At 41.8% G+C, this 20,863-nt stretch overlaps 1 protein-coding gene across 1 annotated transcript in view; it reads left to right on the top strand.

Annotated features, from left to right (window-relative positions):
- Positions 1–8,713: 8,713 nt before the first annotated feature.
- Positions 8,714–20,863, top strand: part of RAB40C (RAB40C, member RAS oncogene family) — a 46,515-nt gene continuing 34,365 nt past the window's right edge. Inside the window, 2 exon segments of the mRNA XM_032231184.1 lie at positions 8,714–8,821; positions 12,731–13,085. Of these exon segments, the coding sequence (XP_032087075.1) occupies positions 12,932–13,085 (154 nt within the window). The 5' untranslated portion in view covers positions 8,714–8,821; positions 12,731–12,931.

Genomic DNA, 20,863 nt, shown 5'->3' with positions numbered 1-20,863 from the left:
ACTGAAGAAGCAGGTCGGGTGAGAAGTGAAACGTTTTCAAGGAGACAACACCCCCCCCCCCAAAAAAAAGTTCTGTTTTCTTTTGGGACATCCATGACCTGGATGATTGAGAATCTCCATAGACATTTGATTCTGAACTTACTTTTTTTTAAAACTGATTGGGAAGAAGGATGGGTCTTTGGCCCATCAAGTTTGCAAGAAGAACATTCAAGGCAAGAAGTTAATCCGTTATCCTGTGTTCTCAACAATTATTTCAGTGTTTGGGGCCAAGAAGTAGGAGATCATGTTAAGTGTGGTTTTTTTCTTCTTCCATTCAATCATGTCTGATTCTCAAGGACTGCCTGCACAAGCCCTCCTGGTTTTTTTGGCAATGTTTTTCAGAAGGGGTGTGCCATTGCCTCTTTCCTAGGGCTGAGAGGAAGGGACTGGCCCAAGGCTATTCAGCTGGCTTTGTCCCTACTGTGGGAATCATGGTTTATAGGTTGACGTCTTAACCCCTACACCAAACTGGCTCTCTATGTTAGTCTCTATAGTCAAGGCTATGATTTTTCCCAGTTGCAATGGATGGCTGTGAAAGTTGGACCATAAGAAAGGCTGAGCGCCAAAGAATGAAGGCCTTTGAACTCTGGTGCTGGAGAAGACTCCTGCGAGTCCCTTGAACTGCAAGGCCATCCAACCGGCCAGTCCTAGAGGACATCAACCCTGACTGCTCTTTGGAAGTCCAGATCCTGAAGAGGAAACTCAAAGACTTTGGCCACCTAATGAGAAGGAAGAACTCCCTGGAGAAGAGCCTCATGCTGGGAAAGATTGAGGGCTAAAGAAGAAGGGGACGGCAGAGAAGGAGGTGGTTGGATAGAGTCACCAAAGTAGTCAGCATTAGCTTAAATGGACTCCAGAGGATGGTAGAGGACAGGAAGGCATGGAGGAACGATGGGGTTGCGATGGGTTGGACACATCTTCGCGACTAACAACGTTAGTCTCTAATGGCAACAAATTAGAAGTCTTTCCTGATTCACAGATTTTATTAAAAGAGTTTCAATTTTTATTTCATTTTTTATTTGTAACTTCCTTAGATGCATAGAACGGCCACATTCTAGCCTATTTTTTTTTTTTTTTTTTAACAGAACTTTTTTATTTTTATTTTTTCTTTAAAAAAAACACAAATATGTCATCATTTGTCAATCATTAAAACATTGAAGTACAATTTTTTTTTTGTGTGTGTACCCCTCCCTCCCTCCACCCCCCCTCCTCCTTCCCCCCCCCCCGACTTCCCAGAACCCGTACACGGTATAGAATTTTAACTAACACAGTCTAAAATCTATTGAGAAAAAAGAAATAAAAAAATTAATGACATTCTAGATTGACCTTAGCTTCTTCTTACTGAACTAACTTTAAACAATTTAAATCATTCCTGATCTTAAGCATAGGCTAACTGGAATTTCTTAGTCCCGTATTTATTTTGTATATAGTCAATCCATTTTTTCCAGTCTCGTTTATATCTCTCATTTGAATGATCTTTGAGATATGCCGATATTTTAGCCATTTCAGCTAAATTTGTTACTTTCAATGTCCATTCTTGAATTGTAGGCAAGTCTTCCTTCTTCCAATATTGCGCCACCAACAGTCTTGCTGCAGTTATCAGGTGAAGAGTCAAGTTGGTCTCTACCACTGTAAAGTCAGTACATATACCTAGTAAAAATAGCTGAGGACTAAACTTTATCCTTCTTTTAAAAACATTTTGCATGACCCACCATATTTTTATCCAAAATGCTTTAACCTTTTGGCAGGTCCACCATATATGATAATATGTAGCATCGAGAGAACCACATCTCCAACATTTAGGCTGTACATTCGGATACATAGAAGCCAACTTTTTAGGATCTAAATGCCATCTATAGAACATCTTGTAAAAATTTTCTCTCAGATTTTGAGCTTGTGTAAATTTCACATTTCTTACCCAGATTCTTTCCCATGTATCCAACATTATTGGTTCCTCAATATTTTGAGCCCATTTTATCATACAATCTTTAACTAATTCTGTTTCCGAATCCATCTGTATTAATACATTATATATCCTCTTTATATGCATTAAGCTTTGATCTCTTATTTGTTTAAACAAGTTATCCTCAACTTGAATAAAACCAATTTTTTGATCTATTTTCCACCTAGCCTGTAATTGCCCATACTGGAACCATGTTTGAACTACCTTCTCCTCTTTTAATACCTCTAAAGATTTTAATTGTAATACCCCCCTTTCCGAGGTAAGAAGCTGTCTGTAGGTAATTCTGTCCTGTTTTTGTGCTGTATTCATATTTTCAATTGCGTGTCTAGGAATTGCCCACATGGGTATCTTGTCATTTAATTTATATTGATATTTCTTCCAGACCCGCAATAAAGCATTTCTTAAAATATGACTTTTAAAGTTCTTATCCAATTTTTTGTTGAATAACAGGTAAGCATGCCAACCAAATACCAGATCGTGTCCCTCAATGTTCAATATTCTATCATTGGTTAAGTGAATCCAGTCACTAATTACAGATAATACCACTGCATCATAATATATTTTTAAATTAGGTAGTTTCAATCCTCCTCTCTCACGTACATCTTGCATTATTTTCATCTTTACCCTCGGCTTCTTTCCTGCCCACACAAATTTGTTGATACCCTTCTGCCATTCTAAAAGGTTCGCATCTTTTTTAAGTATAGGTAACATTTGGAAGAGAAATAAAAATTTTGGTAAAATGTTCATTTTCACTGCCGCTATCCTACCCAGCAAAGATAAGTGCAGTTTCTCCCATTTTTTCATCTCTGTCTGTATGCTATGCCAAAGTGGTTCATAATTATGCTTATATAATTTCCCATTTGAAGTTAAAATGTTAACTCCAAGATATTTAACTTTTTTAACTACCTCACATCCTAGCATCACTCCTAATTCTTCCTTTTGTTTAATATTCATATTTATAGCTAATATTTTGGTTTTTCCTAAGTTTATTTTAAAGCCCGACACTTGACCATATTGATTAATCATATTCATTAAAACCATACTAGATTCCTGCGGTTGTTCCAATATTATGACCAAATCATCCGCAAAAGCGCGGACTCTATATTCTTGCTGCCTAATCTTGATCCCTTTTAAACCATCCAAGCCCCGTATTTTATTCAACAATACTTCCAAAGTTATAATAAACAATAATGGGGACAAAGGACAGCCCTGTCTTGTACCTTTTCCAATTTGAAAAGAGTCTGTTAGACTTCCATTGACTATAATTTGTGCTGTTTGCTGTTGGTATATTGCTTTAATTGACTGTAGAAAATTATCTCCTATCTGCATTTTTTGCAGTATCTTCAACAGAAATTGCCAGTTAACTCGATCAAAGGCCTTCTCAGCATCCAAAAATATAAACGCAGCAGGGATCTGGTTGTTCTTTCCCAAATATTCTAATGCATTAATAATTAATCTAACATTACTTTTCATCTGTCTCCCTTGTATAAAACCTGTTTGGTCCGTATGTATCAATTGTTGAGTGACCAACATTAACCTATTTGCTAATATTTTAGTAAAAATTTTATAATCTACATTCAGTAATGAAATAGGTCTATAATTTTTGGGTTGAGTAGTATCTTGTTCTTCTTTGGGTATCAAAGATATAAACGCTGTCTTCCAAGATGGAGGGACTTTACCTTCCGTTTGAATCATATTAAATAATTCTCTAAGAGGTTCTACCATTTCTAACTGTAAGTTTTTATAGTAAACCGCTGTCAAGCCATCTGTACCTGGTGCTTTCCCTAACTTTAATTGCTTAATTACCTGCAGGATTTCCCCCGAGGTTATTGGTTGATTCAATTTTTGCCTGTGTTCTTCTCTAACTGAAGGTATTTTCTCTTTGTCTAAATATTTGTCTATGTCTAAACCATTAATTTTATCCCCTTTATACAGTTCTGTAAAAAATTCCCAGAAAGCCTTTTGAATCTCTTCCTGTTGAAACACCTCCTTCCCTCTGTAAAACAGTTTAGATATATTTCGAGTTTTCCTTTTTTTCCTAATCTGATAAGCTAACCATCTGCCAGGTTTGTTTGCATTACAAAAAGTATTGTGTTTTGCATATAATAGATTAGTAGCCACCTGGTCAGAGATCAACATGTCAAATTGAGATTTTAATATGTTAATAGCTTCCTTAACCTTTGTATCGTCTGGGTTCCTTGTTAACTCCAGCTCTTTTCTCTTAATTTCCTCTTCCAGTTCTGTTCGTTTTAACCCTTGCTTATTTCTATGTGTTTTATTTATATTCATCAAAACTCCTCTCATATACGCTTTGCTTGCGTCCCATACAAATTCCATAGATGTACCCTTATTCATATTCAAAACAAAATATTCAGATAGTAATTTTTTACAATCATTAATATACTTTTCATATCTAAATAAGTTTTCATTCAATCTCCAAGACCTTCTTGCCTGCACTACCCTTCCCAACTCCATCCAAACTGGATTATGGTCAGAAAGAACCCTAACTGCAATCTTTGTTTTCTTGACCCTAGAAAGCAAATCGTTAGTGGTTAGGATAAAATCAATCCTTGAAAGGGATTGATGCCTGTCCGAGAAGAAAGTGAAGTCGTATTCCTCTGCATTTCTTTCTCGCCAAATATCTCTCAATTCAAAATCATCCATAATGTCAAAGAAAGATTTGGGTAACTTTGCTCGCATCTTGGTATTTAGGCGGGAAATCTTCTTATCTCTCTTAGTGTCTATCACTCCATTCCAGTCACCCAATAGTATACAGGAACTATAGTCCCACTGTACTAATTTAGCATGAAGATTTCTATAGAATCTATCTTGCTGTTGATTGGGAGCATAAATTCCCAAAAGTAATGTCTTTTTCCCTTCTAAGATTAAGTCTAAAGCAATATATCTTCCGAAGGGATCTGCTTCTATTAATTCAGCTTTCATATCTTTTCTTAAGTATACAACTATACCATTCTTCTTTTCCATAGCAGAAGCTGCAAAATGTTGACCAAGTTTTGAGTTGATCAAATATTTTTGATCAGTTGACTTGATATGAGTTTCTTGCAAACAAATTACATCGTTCTTAAACTGTTTGAGATAATGAAATATTTTCTTCCTCTTCTGTGGAGAATTCAGTCCATTGACATTCCATGTTAAGATCTTAGTTGTCATTTTTGGTTGGTTGAAGCATTTTTAGAGCTTCCTGCACGGCCTGTTTAACCTTAGGTCTAGCTCCTCCCATTGCTTCCAGATTTGTTGTTGTAGATCCTTGATCGATGGCCGATGATTGTTGATGCTGTTGCTTTTTAGCTTGTTTCTCCATACGTCTAGTAGTCATGCGGCTAGGTCTTGGTTCCATAGCACCTTGCACTTCTAGAGAAGAAAGATGCTCCATCTTGTCTGATGGTTGTGTAGTTTGCTGTCTATCCTGTCTTTCTTGTGGTCTTTCTCTGGGTCCAGATGGTGCAGGGTGTCCGGCCTTCAATATATTATAATAAAAATCTCGGGCTTTCCATACAGAGTTGAGGCGGTACCTTTGCTTATCAAATGTAAATATGATGCCAAATGGTGCATCCCATCTATACTGTATCTGACGATTTCTGAGTTCTTCGACCAAAAAAGCATAGTCTCTCCTGGCTCTTAACATTGGAGGTGGTATCTCTTTCAAAACAACCAGGTCTTGACCGCCAATTTGAAGCTTAGTGTTGTAAGATGCTTGCAGTACCATATTTCTAAACTCTCTTGTAGTAGCCTATTTTTGACTCAGTAGATCTGATGGCTTTAGCTCCAAGGCCTTTCCCTACAATTTGTTGTCAGGAAAGACTTCTAATTTGCTACTCGACTCCTCCTGACTTTAAGTATTTGGGGTTTTTCCTCTGCTCCCATTTAGATTTTAATGGACGAAGAATGATGGCAAAACCTACCACACTTGTAGGTATATTCATGCAGATTTAGCACAAGTCCATAAGCAAAATACAACTGCTATGTTTGTACAGCCTCCCATGTCCAAAGAAATTAATAGAATAGAATAGAATAGAATAGAATAGAATAGAATAGAATAGAATAGAACAGAACAGAACAGAACAGAACAGAACAGAACTCTTTATTGGCCAAGTGTGGTGGAACACACAAGGAATTTGTCTTTGGTGTATAAGCTTTCAGTGTACATAAAGAAAAATAAAATACTTTCATAAAGAATCATAAGATACAACACTTATTGATAGTTATAGTTTACTAATAAGCAATCAAATCATACTAAGAACAAATAAAAATATAAATTGTAAAGATACAAGTAATATGGTTATAGTCGTAAGTGGGAAAAGATAGATACTAGGAAGGAAGAGAGGAATAATTGTAATACAGTCTTAGTAAATAGTTTGACAAAGTTGTGGGAATTAGTTGTTTAGCAGAGTGATGGCATTCAGGGGAAAACTGTCTTTGTGTATAGTTATTCTGGTGTGCAGTGTCCTATAGCGTTGTTTTGAAGGTAGAACTTGAAACAATTTATGTCAGGATGTGAGGGGTCTGTAGGTATTTTTTTTTCCTAGTAAAATGTTTTATTTTTCATTTTCATACAGTCACATATATAATGTGCATAACCGGGGCCATACAACATTAAACAATAATCACAGCAATTCCTCTTGTCAACAATACTCCCCCAAAATAGAAACCCAATATACCTCTTCGACCCTCCATACACCTCTTTCTTCCGCCCCCCTCCAACTTTCCATCTTCCCTCCATCATTCCCCTCTATCCTACTTCCCCTCCCCCTCTACCACTCCTCTCTCCCAGTCTACTCCCTCCCTTCCTTCTCACCCTCCCTCCCATCCTCTCTCCCGCCCTCTCTACCCCTCTTTCTTCTATCCCACTCCTCCTCCCCTTGGTGTATTTCTACTATATGTCAATATATTCAGCTTGTCCTATTTTTACAGAGAAATTAAAGAGAAACAGTATACATGTGAAATCGCATTACATTGAAATCTAACACATAGTATATATCCCCCCTACCCCACCCTCCCCCCCTAACACCCCACCTCCCTCCCCCCCCTGACTTCCCAGAGCCCGTACATGGTATAGATTTTTAACAAACACAGTCTAAAATATATTGAGACAAAAGAAATAAAAAAAAGAAGTTAATAACATCTCTACATTGAACTCAGCTTCTTCCTGTTACACTAACTTTGAACAGTTTAGATTATTCCTGATCTTAAGCATAGGCTATCTGGAATTTCGGGTCTGTAGGTATTTTCACATTAGAATATAGTTTAACGAGAAGGCTCAGTTCAATATGAGCTAACCCAATATGCAAAGCTAACCCAATGCTCTGAGAACATATTTAATCTAATATTTACATATTGCATCTAATATCTAATATGTGCATTATATCGAATATATTTTCCAAAGGGTTTTTTGTAACACAGCAGGTCACAGATGGTGATGGCAATAGAGGTTTTCCTTTTTCCCCCTCTTTTCAAAAAGATGTATTTAATCTAGTCACAAGTGATGCAGAGTCAAGCCTCATTGTAACATCATGTACTCTGTGAGTGAGTGGGTGGCAGGATAGGCTCACATAAATGAATTATCTAGGCTGGCACAACTAGAAGAGAATTATCTCCCTGATTCCCTTAATGCTCTTAATATAATTTTAAACTACAGTATACAATTCTATCTATGTATGGCAGGGGTGAGTTGCTGCCGGCATTACTCCCAGTTCGGTGCACGCGCAATTGATCGTACATGCCATAAAACTTGTTCGATGCATGCGCAGAAGCAAAAAACAAGTTAGAACCCACCACTGAAGACACACACAATGCTGTTCCCTTCCCACCAAAGGTGGTTCCTATTTTTCTACTTGCCTTTTTTTAGGTGCTTTCGAACTGCTAGGTTGGCAGAAGCTGGGACAAGTAAGGTGAGCTCACTCCATTACAAGGCGCTAGGGATTCGAACTGCCGACCTTTCTGATCGACAAGCTCAGTGTCTTAGCCACTGAGCCACCACATTCCTTCAACTAAATGTGTAAATGTAACTAAATAATATAAACAATTAAATTTACAAAGATAATAATTTATGCGGCAAAGCGATCCCTGAATGCCTCAGTCAAGACTTGTAATTCCAAGCAGAAGGTTTTCATGCTGTGCCTTTTTAAATATAATTTATTGTTGCTCTTGTTGAATGATTCATTGGGGGGGGGGTGTGTGTTTGTATTTTCATCTAATCCTCATTCTTGTTTATAATTTATCCTAAGGTATAATTTTCCCTAAAGGGGTGAAATTCTATAGTGTCCAAGCCTCTTTCCGCCTCTTACCGATCTCTGACTATAACGCATCCTAAAACCCTTTTTTCTCTCCAATTAAACGAGCTTTAAATGCCGAACAAACCAGCAGCATCTCTTCCCGTGCCACGCCCACGCGCCTTTACTACCACTCCCAGCCTCCCCGGCGGTCACTCGACCGTGGCCGCGGACGAAGGCAGCCGGCGCGAGGCATGCCGGGACCTGTGGTCCCTCCCTTTCTTTATGTCAAGGTCTAGAAAAGAAGAGAAGGAAACGTCCCGAGAGCTTTTTCTCCGCCCCTCCCTCCTGATAGGCGGCGTCTCCTGGATGAGGCGGGTGGAGCGGGAGGACGACGGCCAATAGGAGAGGCGGCAAAGGGGATTGACGCGGCCGGGAGCCAGTGGCGGGTGGGCGGCGCTGTCGCTGGGCGAGCGGGAGGCCTGGGTGGCTGGCAGCCCAGCGCAGTTTCCCGAAGAGCCGCGGCGCTGACGGGGCGGCCGAGCCCGGAACGGGCGGCCTCAGCGGCCTGAGAGAGAGAGAGAGAGAGGTGAGTGTCGGCTGCCTGGGAGCAGAAGTGAGTGACCGTGGCGGCTTGCCCCGAAGTCAGTCCTTTTTTGGGGGGGGTCCCTACGCCCCCCGCCCTCCTTTCAAACCCGCCTGTCCCCCTTGACACGTGTCAGGGTGAGTTCACACGTGCGGAGCTTTACGCAGGGCGTGATTTAGCCTCTCTTGCCTCCCTGGAAGGGGCTGGACAGTGGGACCCGTCTCAAAGCCGTGTTTAGGCTTGTTCTGCCCTCCCCATCTCCTCCCCCTCCTTATATATCACAACAACATCATCATTATTATTATGTTAATCTTTGGTGAGATTCACAGCCTTTGGGGCTGGTTGGCAGCCTAACAGCTCGAGTCCTAACCAAGGACCTAGGAATTGTTAAGGTAACGTCGGAGGATATAAGCTGTTCCAAGTAGGGTGGTTTTTTGTAGACTCAGAATGTTCAAGTCCGGAAAATTTAGAATTTCCAAATAGCGAGGTAGCCCTTTAGGTATTGCTCCAAGGGCTCCAATTACGGGACAACACACAATTTCTTTTTCCACAGTCGCTCAACCTCAATTTGCAAGTCCCAGTACTTTGTGATTTTTTTCTTGCTGTTTATCTTCAATTTGTGCATTTCCAGGTATTGCAATGTCAATGAACCATACTTTTTTCTTTTCAACTATTGTTATGTCAGGTGTGTTGTGGGCCAAGTGCCTGTCAGTCTGGATTCTGAAGTGCTACAAGATCTTGACTTTCTCATTCTCTAAAACCTTCTCAACCTGATGTTCCCAGTGGTTTTTGCTGTACTCAAATCCAAACTTCTGGCACAATTTCCAGTGAATGATCTTAGCAACACGGTCATGGCGTTGTAGGTAGTCAGTTTGTGAAATTTTGCTGCACCTGCTGATCAAGTGGTCGACTGTCTCGTCTTTCTCATTACAGAGGCGACATTTGCTGTTGGTGGTAACATGTTGAATTTTTGCCTTCATGTACTTTGTGGCTAAGGGTTGTTCTTGAGCTGCCAAAATAAAGCCTTCTGTTTCTTTTTTCAGTGCTCCTGATCTTAACCAGTTCCAAGTTAGCTTTGGTCAGCTTTGCCTTCAATACTTTTCAAGTATTGGCTATGCATAGCTTTGTTTTTCCAATTTTCAGCTTATTATTATTACTATTATTATTATTATTATCATCATCATCATCATCAACATCATCTCTATCCCTCTGGAAGCTGAAGTCAGTATATGGGGAGGGGAGGTCTCCCCATATTATCCCACTGCAACATCCCTGTAAGGTAGGCTCATCTGAAGGAGAGACAGCCAAAATTCACCCATTCCAGGGTCCATGTCTGAAAGGGACCTCTGTCTGGGTCTCTCATGCCTTACCCACCATACTGCCCTCCTCCTGGTTCCCTCTATCCACCCAGATCCAAGCCACCCATTAGATTGGCTGCTTTTATGGTGTAATTAACAGTTGTCTAAGGAAAGAATTGGGGGAGGGGGGCTGGAATGATAGGCAGATGACAGGGACCAAGCGTTTAGGGGAGTCTGAAAGAAGAAAAGAATTGACTACGGGATGGGGAGCTGGTGTGGGTGTGGGTGTGCATTATTTGAAGGTGCACATCTCAGCCTGATGTTTGTGTGCATCTCAACAGAGTCCCAAAGGTGTTTCTTCCAAAAGGCAACTGGACTTTCTTGAGGTTTTTTTTTTCCTCGAAAACCTTTCGCTTCTCAACCAAGAAGCTTCTTCAGTTCAAGGGAAAAAAAGTCCAGTTGCCTTTTGGGGAAAAAGCACCTTTGGGACAACCGTGGCCTGGATGATTGAGAATCTCTGAATATCTTAACAGAGTCCATTCGAACAGTCCAAACCAATCTGGGTATTTGGAGGAGGCTTTGATCTAGCATTGTCTCATATCTGAATCGGAGTTGGTCTGGCTAGGAAACGGCTTCCTGCAGCTTTGTTCAGCATTTGCCCTCTCGATAGAAATAAAATTGAACAATCTGTGATACCTGCAATCTGTGTATTTGTCAAACGGCGATGCTTTTCTTGTCCTTCAGCCCCCAAGTCCAACAGGGCATCTAAGACTTCAGGATTGTCTTGGAAAAAAAGATGCCACCAGATGATCAGAGAATGTCAAGTGATAGAAGGGCTGTAGCTAACCTATCTTCTAGTTTTGATTTTTTTTTTTCCTTTTTCCGTATGTTTGTTTGCATCTAGACTTCTTTAAATGCAAAGGAATGTGATTTATTTTTCCCCCTGGAAGAATTTCCTTTCTGCAGACCCTAAATTATCATGCATTGTCTTTCTTAGAGCTGCTTATACTGTACACAACTGACTCTTGTCAGCTGTCACTGTTAACATGAGGTTTAATTTCTGTTCTTTAATCTTGACCTTTCTTGTGGAAAAAAAAAATGGAATTGGAGGAAGAAGCCACACATTTCTTCTCCGTAGGTGGATAACATGAATAAATAGTTAACTAACTTGAAGATACTATCTCTTGTATGACTCCCTTAGGCTCTCTTTCTTCATTGCCACATTTATCCATTCTTGTCTAGTGTTTAATATCCTGACTTCCTTTCGATGTCACACTCTTCTCCTTATGCTCTTTCCAGTCACTGTGTCACTACACCTTGGTGTTCATACCTCATCTTTATTCTTGTCCTTTTCTGGACTTCTCCCCGCACGGGGGTTTCACAACCTTCTGTTCCTTGTTAATTAATCTTCAGCCACCCCCTCTTTCTGTAATTGCAATGGTTGACATGATTTATTAGCCGACAATTCTGGGGGAAGCATACCCTGAACGAAAAACAATTTGCTCCATTTTTTATTACAATTTTGCTCTCTTTTCCAAATACGAGAGAGAGAGAGAGAGAGAGAGAGAGAGAATGAGAGAGAATGAGAGAGAATGAGAGAGAATGAGAGGGAGAATGGTTTATTATATGGTTCCTTCTTGATTATCCATTTGTTTTGGAAAATCCTGATCCAACTGCAGTTAGCCTTGGAAAAGATTAGGAAAGGCAGGAAATAATAATTATCTCTTACAGAAAAAAGTAGGCAGAGTAAGGCGAATGGCCGGCACTGTAAACATATCAATATTGCAGGACACCGTATTAATTGTAATTATACTTTATTGATCTGGAAAGTCAAATGAAACACAAAAACACACACAGATTTCTCTTACAGGGCTGTCAAAAGATGTTGGGCGGGGGGTGTGGATAGGAGAAAGGAAGGGCAGGGACAAGAAATCTAAAACCTCTTTTGTGTGTTTTGTGTACATAAATTGTGGTTACCCTTCTCTTACAGTATCCAATCTAGGACACTGGTCCCCTAGATTGATGTTCCGATCTATGAACAGTCTCTTCACAATAGGGTAGCTGTATGCATATGGCAGTTTGGCAGTTCGAATCCCTAGCGCCGTGTAACAAAGGGAGCTCCCGTTACTTGTCCCAGCTTCTGCCAACCTAACAGTTCGAAAGCACGTAAGAAATGCAAGTAGAAAAATAGGAAACACTGTTGGTGGGAAGATAACAGCATTCTGTGCGCCTCCAGCCACATGACCACGGAGACGTCTTCGGACTCTTCGGCTTTAAAAGGGAGATGAGCACCGCCCCCTAGAGTCGGGAACGACTAGCACATATGTGCGAGGAGAACCTTTCCCTTAATGTATATGACATAGGTTTTTTTTTAATCAGAAGATACTTTTTCCTTGCTAGATTAGCTTGTCACTGAAGTGGCAATGAATGGATCTCCTTCCTTATTTGATATGTAGATCTGGAAGAGTCACCAATCTGGCTATTGTTCATATCCTTCTTGGTAGCTTAGAGACTTTAAAAAAAAAAAAAGCCAGCTTGTATTTTGCAACTCTTGAACAAAGTAAGTAGGTCATCTTCTTTCCCTTCTCTCTCTTTTTTTTCCCCCACCCTCCAGAATCCTGACATCTTTTGACAGCAGCCCTTCATTCACAAAGGAATGACGAGACTCACGTGAGAAGAACAATCCTTTTCGGGTCCACTTTGAGGGAAAGCGGCATTGCACGGATTCTCTCCAGATTTTCCCCTGGGAGTTTGGCCTTTCCGGCATCTTTCAGTCTGGCCGGGTTCTTAGCCTGCAAATCGTGGGGCTTCACTAATGAGAGAGAGAATGGGAACTCAGGGCAGCCCCGTCAAAAGCTACGATTACCTGCTGAAGTTCCTGTTGGTCGGGGACAGCGACGTGGGCAAAGGAGAAATCCTCGAGAGTCTCCAAGACGGGGCGTCGGAATCGCCCTACGCCTACAGCAACGGTAAGCGTGCCGCGCGTATTGTACGGTTCCGAAGAGCCCAAGCCCACGGCAGCAGGATTAGCTCAATTGTATCGCATTTCAGAGCCTGGGTAAAAAGAGCGCCGAGCTAAAGCCAGCTTCCTTCTGCACCACTAAACCTTTTCTTAAAAAAAAAAAATTATCTGGAGAGATCATTAACTGTTGTGCCAGAAGACTGTGATTAAGAACCAAGGCTCGGCATCACTCTTTCCCTTGTGTCCTTTTCACGGTAGTTAAAAATGTAATGTTGTATAGCCGGGCTGTGTCGGGTTGTGTGTCTTTTGCAAGCTGTGGTACCGCTGGCCGTTTAGAATTCTGTGCAACCTCTGTAAGGAAACCTTGGGAGGAAAAATGCCAGTTCTTATACCAGCTTTGGATTGAGCGCTTGGCACCTAACATTCTGCAAGAGAGTCTCGAGAGAATCTGAGAGAAAAAAGACTGTTTGTTTATGACTTTCGAAGTACAGGTAGTCCTCGACTTACAACAGTTCATTTAGCGCCCGTTCAAAGTTACAACGGCACTGGGAAAAATTGGCCACCATTGCAGCATCCTCATGGTCACATGATCGAAATTCAGATGCTTGGCAGCTAGCTTTTGTGAAGGCATGGGGAAAAAGGGATTTAGGATCATTTTTCACACTTACGACCATTGCGGCCTCCCCATGGTCACATGATCAAGAGCCAAGGTGGCGCAGTGGGTAGAGTGCAGTACTGCAGGCTACTTCAGCTGACTGTTATCTGCACTTCGGCGGTTCTAATCTCACCGGCTCAAGGTTGACTCAGCCTTCCATCCTTCCGAGGTGGGTAAAATGAGCACCCAGACTGTTGGGGGCAATATGCTGACTCTGTAAACCACTTAGAGAGGGCTGAAAGCCCTATGAAGTCTAACTGCTATTGCTATTGCTATGATCGAAATTCAGATGCTTGGCAACCGACTCGTGTTTATGACGGTTGCAATGTCTTGAAATCATGCAATTAACTTTGCGACCTTCTGACACGTGAAGTCAGAGTCACTCAACCACCACGTTGCTAATTTAACAACGACAGTGATTCACTTAACAACTGTGGCAAGAACGGTCACGACATGGGGCAAAATTCACTTCACAAACGTCTCACTTAAATTTCAGGTTCCATTATGGTTGTAAGTTGAGGACTACTTGCATCCAGAGCTGATTCTCCTATTCTTCACTCAGCATTCCAGAAAGCTTTCTTTTCTTTTCTTCACTCCCAGCTAAGCAGCAAAAACGCCTCATCCTTGACATCAGTTTGGCCTCTTTGCTCTAACCATTTGCATTCCGTACTATGAGTCATTGTTGGGATGAAGGAACGCTTAAATAATTTTTGGATGCAAAAGTGTTTTAGCGCATTTATATATATTTGGTGAGCATGCTGCAGATAGGCAGTTAGATTGGGCTGGGCCTCAGGCAGTCAGAATTTCCATGGAATTTTAGATTCTCTAGGAAAAATAAAAAAAAACCCTCTTGAAAAAATGAAAATGCAGAGACGTTGTGACTTTTCATACTTGTCCATTTGTTACTCTTAGTGGCAAAAAAAAAACAAAAAAACAAGAGGAGTGTGATCACGCTTTTTTTGACTTTTAGGTTTTTCTTAAGGCAGAAGATTTTCTTGGTGCAGCTCATTTCACTAGCATAGAATATCTGCCAGTAGCTTCAATCACATTGGATGCATTTTGCCTCGAAGTTTGGTGACGCTAATGGCTCTGCGTGGTCATAATTGAGAAGAAAGTTTTTTTCTTATGCCCTGCATTGGAATTTCTAAGGCCAGGTTGTTAATTACTATGGGAAATTAAAAAGCCTGGTTTGGGGTGTTTGTTAAATTATTATGATAGCTTGTGGGTGAGAGGGGTAGCAAACAAATTAAATAAATCATAATATTTACAGTTATGCCTTTACAGCATTGTTTCTCAACCTTGGCAGGCTTAAAATGGGTGGACTTCAACTCCCAGAATTCTGGAAATTGAAGTCCACCCATCTTAATAGAATAGAATTCTTTGTTGGCCAAGTGTGATTGGACACATAAGGAATTTGTTTTTGGTGCATAAAAGAAAAGATACATTCATCACAAATCATAAGGTACAACACTTAATGATAGTCAGAAGGTACGAATAAGCAATCAAATCATACTAGGAAACAATCAGTATAAATCGTAAGGATACAAGCAACAAAGTTACAGTCACACAGTCATAAGTGGGAGGAGATGGGTGATAGGAACGATGAGAAAACTAATAGTAATGCAGACTTAGTAAATAGTTTGACAGTCTTGTGGGGATTAGTTGTTTAGCAGAGTGATGGCGTTTGGGGAAAACCTGTCCTTGTGTGTAGTTGTTCTGGTGTGCAGTACCTTACAGTGTCATTTTGAGGATAGAAGTTGAAACAATTTATGTCCAGGATGTGAGGGGTCTGTAGATATTTTCACAGCCCTCTTTTTGACTCTTGCAGTGTCCAGGTCCTCAATGGAAGGCAGGTTGGTAGCCATTGTTTTTTCTGCAGTTCTGATTCTCCTCTGAAGTCCGTGTCTGTCTTGTTGGGTTGCAGAACCAAACCAGGCAGTTCTAGAGGTTGCAGATGACAGACTCAATAATTCCTCTGTAGAACTTACCAAGATTGAGAAACCCTGCTTTGCAGCATTTGTAATCACAGATGATGGAGTTGGAACAAGTAACCCAGGAGTGAAATGTTTAATTTTCTTCTGACCTGATCTTAACAAGCTATAAAACTGTCACCAGACCACAAAATTGAAGCCTGATGCTGAGGCTCTTTTTTTCCCCAAAAAAACCTGGAAACCACTACAGTTCACACATTGTAGTTTCCCGTTGTAAACCGGTGCTCCAGTGTGCCATCTATTTGTCCTCTTGAAGATTTCTCTCTGGAGTGTGAAATTGCTATAATCCTAAAGACAATCCCAAAGTTTGTTTCAGAAGTATGAGCTGGGAACAATCTACGTCAGTGATGGTGAACCTTTTCGGCATCGAGTGCCCAAACCGGAACGTGCGTGCCTGTGCGCATCGGAGCACCGGAAATCCGAAGACCAGCTAGCTGGTGCGCGCATGTCCATTTTTGGCTTGAAAAACAGCCTGTTCTTTGGCTGTGTTTTGGGCTGTTTTCCAGGGCGCTGGCTTCTGCAAAGACCAGCATATGTGCTGGAAACCAAAAGGGAAGCTGGCGACGGCACACATGCCCACAGAGAGGGGCTCTGTGTGCCACCTCTGGCACTGATGCCACACATTCACCATCACGGATCTATGTCTTGATGATATTCTTTTTTGAAAGGCAGATAAAGCTTAGTTTTCCATCTCTTGCTGTGCCTGTTGCGTCGTCATTGTGCAAAAAACAGTAGAAATCCAATCATTTTCTCAATTCTTAAGAATGAAATAAAACCTCGTCTTTCTTGAAGGGAAGCTAAAAAAAAAATCTTAAAAGCTTTATTTTTTTCACTCATGTACAGGAGATTTTACTTGCAAGGAGAGTGAAGAATAAATCCTGATCGTGTCCTTCGATATATATTTTTTCTGCGTGAGTTTGGCAGCTAGAGCTGAAGTAAAAGGCATTTCAGGATTAGTCCACCAGGAAAAACAGAAGCTCTTAGGAAGTGGGATGATTATGCATTGCACAGAACTGATCTTTGATTTCTATTGATCTGGCCATGGGATATAATGAGGAACTGACTTAGCATATTAAAACAGTTCCTGAACCACCAGTAGCTTTGTGTGATCTTTCTTCTCTACTTAGAATTCACATTGCAGAGGTTTCTCCCCCACCGCATCCCCGGTTTGGCTTTAAGCCATTTATCTGTTGCAAGTATCAGGAAGAACGCTTGCAATACTTGCCTTGCATCACTTCGTTCTAGAACTTGTCCATTAACGATTGTATTTCACAGCGGACTGAAAAACAGCGGTTCAGTTCAACTGCTTGATTCATGGTGGGCTCCTCTGGATGAAATATTCACAGGTCTTGGAAGGTTTATGGGTAGACATTTCGAGACAGCTAAGCCCATCCTCCAAATATAGGTAGTCCTCGACTTATAGCAGTTCATTTAGTGGCTGTTTGAAGTTACAGCAGCACTGAAAAAAAGTGACTCACGACCAGTCACTTCTGCTGACTGCCAGCTGTCAGCAGTTGAACAGTTCGAATCTCACCAGGCTCAAGGTTGACTCAGCCTATCGTCCTTCCGAGGTTGTTAAAATGAGGAGCCCAGATTGTTGGGGGCAAGAGGCTGATTCTGTAAACCGCTTAGAGGGGGCTGGTAAAGCACTGGAAAGCGGTATATAAGTCTAAGTGCTATTGCTATTCCGTCTTTCCATCCATCCATCCATCCATCCATCCATGGTGCACAGTGGTTAGAATGCAGTATTGCAGACTGCCTGCCCACAGCCAGGAGTTTGACCCTGACAGGCTCAAGGTTGACTCAGTCTTCTGAGGTGGGTAAAATGAGGACCCAAGAGGCCGACTCTCTAAACCACTTAGAGAGGGCTGTAAAGCACTGTAAAGCTGTATATAAGTCTAAGTGATATTGCTATTATGTTTTCAAACTTGCCAGATTTTGTTAATATAGATTTACAATAAAATATAGAGTTAGTTTAGCTATCTCATCTAGCATCAATCTTGCAAGCTTCAATGTATAATTTTCTTTCACTTTATCGCTAAAGGGTAATCTTAAGAGAGGGCTGTAAAGCACTGTGAAGTGGTATATCCATCTAAATGCTGTTGCTGTTTTTCACACCGAGGACCATTACGGTATCTCCATGGTGACAGGATCAAAATTCAGAGACTTGGCAACTGACTCATATTTATGACGGCTCAAATGTTCCGGCCTCACGTGATCCCCTTTTGCGACCTTCTGGCAAGCAAAGTCAGTTAGGGGAAGCCAGATTCACTTAGCAACTGAGTTACTAACTTAACAACTGCAGGGATTCCCTGTGGAGGGAAAGCTCACCTAACAAATGTCTCACTTAGCAACAGAAATGTGGGGGCTCAATTGTGGTCGAAAGTTGAGGACTCCCTGTTTTTCCATGGAATCTACTTGCCTCCCAATGAAAGACAGCAAAATGTGTCACGTAATGAAAACCTCTCCTTTAAACACAGGCCACTGCAATAAATCATATCCAGTTGATTTCTCTTGGATTAACACTCTGTTTGGTGTGCATTCTGAAGGCGTGAGTCATGTGAACGCCTTGTCCTACTCTGGATTGTTGCACACCAAACAAAAATGACCATACAACCACACAAAGGGATTTGGAGGGAGCTTGCTCACAGCTGGGTCATAATATGTCGAACTTCCTCCCCTGTGCGGACTTCCAACATACTTCTCTTCATGTGAATTAGTGGCGAGAGCCGCTGTTGCTCATGGAAAAAATTGCTTGCTAGGGTGCCTTGCCTTGTTCCCCATGCTTGAGACATCCTTCCTGGACCCCCTCGTGCCCCCCCCACCCCCCTCAGTCTTTTCAAAGCTGCATGGAAGACTAGAAAGTTTGCCCCTGGACTAAAAATTCTTCCAAATCAAAACTGGTGAAAAAGCATGGCTCGGTGTGACTTCCTTCAGCTGCAGCCCTGGTTCTGGGCTGGGCACAATTTAATTTTCAGAAGAAATGTGAGTAAATTTCTACTAGAGAAGCTCCCCACAGATTCTTTGGTTTTTCTCATGTCCTGTATTTTTCGGACTATAAGATGCACCGGAGTGTAAGACGCACCATGTTTTTGAAGAGAAAAATAGTTTTCGGCCTTCCCGCATCCGGTTTTTGCTCTCTCCGGCCCCCAGGAGCACTCTTCAGGCATCCCAAACCCTCTGTGCATCCCGTTTTTGGCAAAAACAGATGCACGGGGCGTGTTTTGGGAGGACAAAATTGGCCGTATTTGGTGTATAAGACACACCAACATTTCCGCCCTCTTGGGGTGGGGGAGAAACTGTGTCTTATACCCTGAAAAGTATGGTATTTTCCTAAGATAAATTTAGATGGGAATGCCATGTAAATAGAGAGCTCTGCAAATATGAAAAAAAAGTCAATTTGTATTAAACATCAGCCAAAAAGGGGGAATTTTATAATCGGGCTATCGGTGTGTACCTTACCTGAGTGTTTACAGATACATTGCACTTTGTAATTGCAAATAACAGCTTCAGAGGCCGCAGGTTATTAAGATTATTGCCAGGAGATAAAAGCTGTGATTCTAAGGAACGGCTGCAAAAACAAATTTATGAGACTTCCTGGGAGGTGTGATGGCACATGGGCAAACCTGAGGCAGAAGAAAACCACGCTTTTTCCTTCCTGAGAGGCGGGGGGGGGGCTCATATTTTTCCAGTGAAAATAAAATGAGAAAGGACTGGGGAAAATCCCAGTGGAATTGTTACGGCTTATATACGAGTGGGAATGCTTTCTACATTTAGTATGTTTGGTCAGAGGTGTCAAACTGAATTTCATTGAGGACCGCATTAGGGTTGTGGTTGACCTTGAGGGACGGGTGTGGGTGTGGACGGGGGTGTGGCCAGCTTGATGTTACTCATCAAAGCTCCGTTTAACACCATGTCGGTGCGGGCTTTGTTTTTGCTGGCAGAGGGCTGCCGGAGGCTGTTGCAGCTGAAAACGGAGCCCAGGTGGCTCGCGTGTAGCCTCCCCAAGCTCTATTTTCATTGGCAAAGGCCTGCAAGAGGCCAACACAGCTGAAAACGGAGCCTGGGTGGGCCACGCGTAGCCCTCTTGAGCTCCGTTTTCACTAGCAGAGGCACCATGAACCAGTCCGCTATTTTCAGGGCGGGCCGGCAGGCCAGATCTAAGCACCCCATGGGCCGAAACCTTGAGTTTGACACCCCTGCTATAAGTAGTCCTTGATTTATGACTAGTTGCTTAGTGGCTGGTCACGATGAACCCTGGAAAAGGGACTCACGACCCAGATTCAAACATCTGCCTCCCCCACTGGGATCACGCAACCACATTTTGCATTCCTGCATTTTGGACCGTTCTCAGCATCCCACAGCCACGGGACTGTGATTTACAGTTTTTCAGGGAACTGGCATTTATTTCCAACGAAGAAACACAATTTAGCAAAGGCTGAGTTCACTTCACAACTGTCGCATGTTCATTTAAGGACTTATTTGTGTGTGTGCGGGGGGGGGGGAAGTGTTGTAAAATCAGGCACAATGTACGATCAAAACGGCAGGCCCAATTGTGCTTGTAAATCAAAGGACTAACTCTAAAAGTCCATTGTGGTTTTGGAAAGACACTGCAAGCCTACGTCATAGGGAAGAAACATTTCTTCTCTTAAGAGGATCCTGCAGATTTAACGAGCAGAAGACGTAGGGTCTCTGCTGCTTGTGTTTACAGTCACATCTGCAATTTCCATTTCATCTTTTCCTGCTTCATAAGCGACAAGTGCTGATGTTTATGTCATTTGATCATATTTGAGCTCTCTCCTGTTTTGCTATTAATGTCCCCTTAGGCTGTGATGTTCCGTCTGAGAAGGAATTCTACCATTGGAGGCAACATACATAGCATTTTTAATTTATTTAATCAAGTTTTATTCTGCCTTTATTACTTTGTACGTAACTGAAGGCAGGGAACGTGCCTAATACTTCTCCTGTTTTCCCCGCAACAACAACCCTGTGAGGTAGGGTTGTGTTGTGGCCGACCAGCAGAGCTGGCAGCAGATTCCAACAGTGAGTAGGTTGGCGAGGAACATGGGACAATCTTGGAGTCTGAGGAAGGCTCTGATGAGGGCTCTGTGTCGGAGGCAGAGAGGGGGCCAGAGCCCT

The sequence above is a fragment of the Thamnophis elegans genome, chromosome 14, assembly GCF_009769535.1.
Source record: "Thamnophis elegans isolate rThaEle1 chromosome 14, rThaEle1.pri, whole genome shotgun sequence".
Lineage (NCBI taxonomy): Eukaryota > Metazoa > Chordata > Lepidosauria > Squamata > Colubridae > Thamnophis > Thamnophis elegans.
This window is presented reverse-complemented; position numbering and strand designations above follow the sequence as displayed.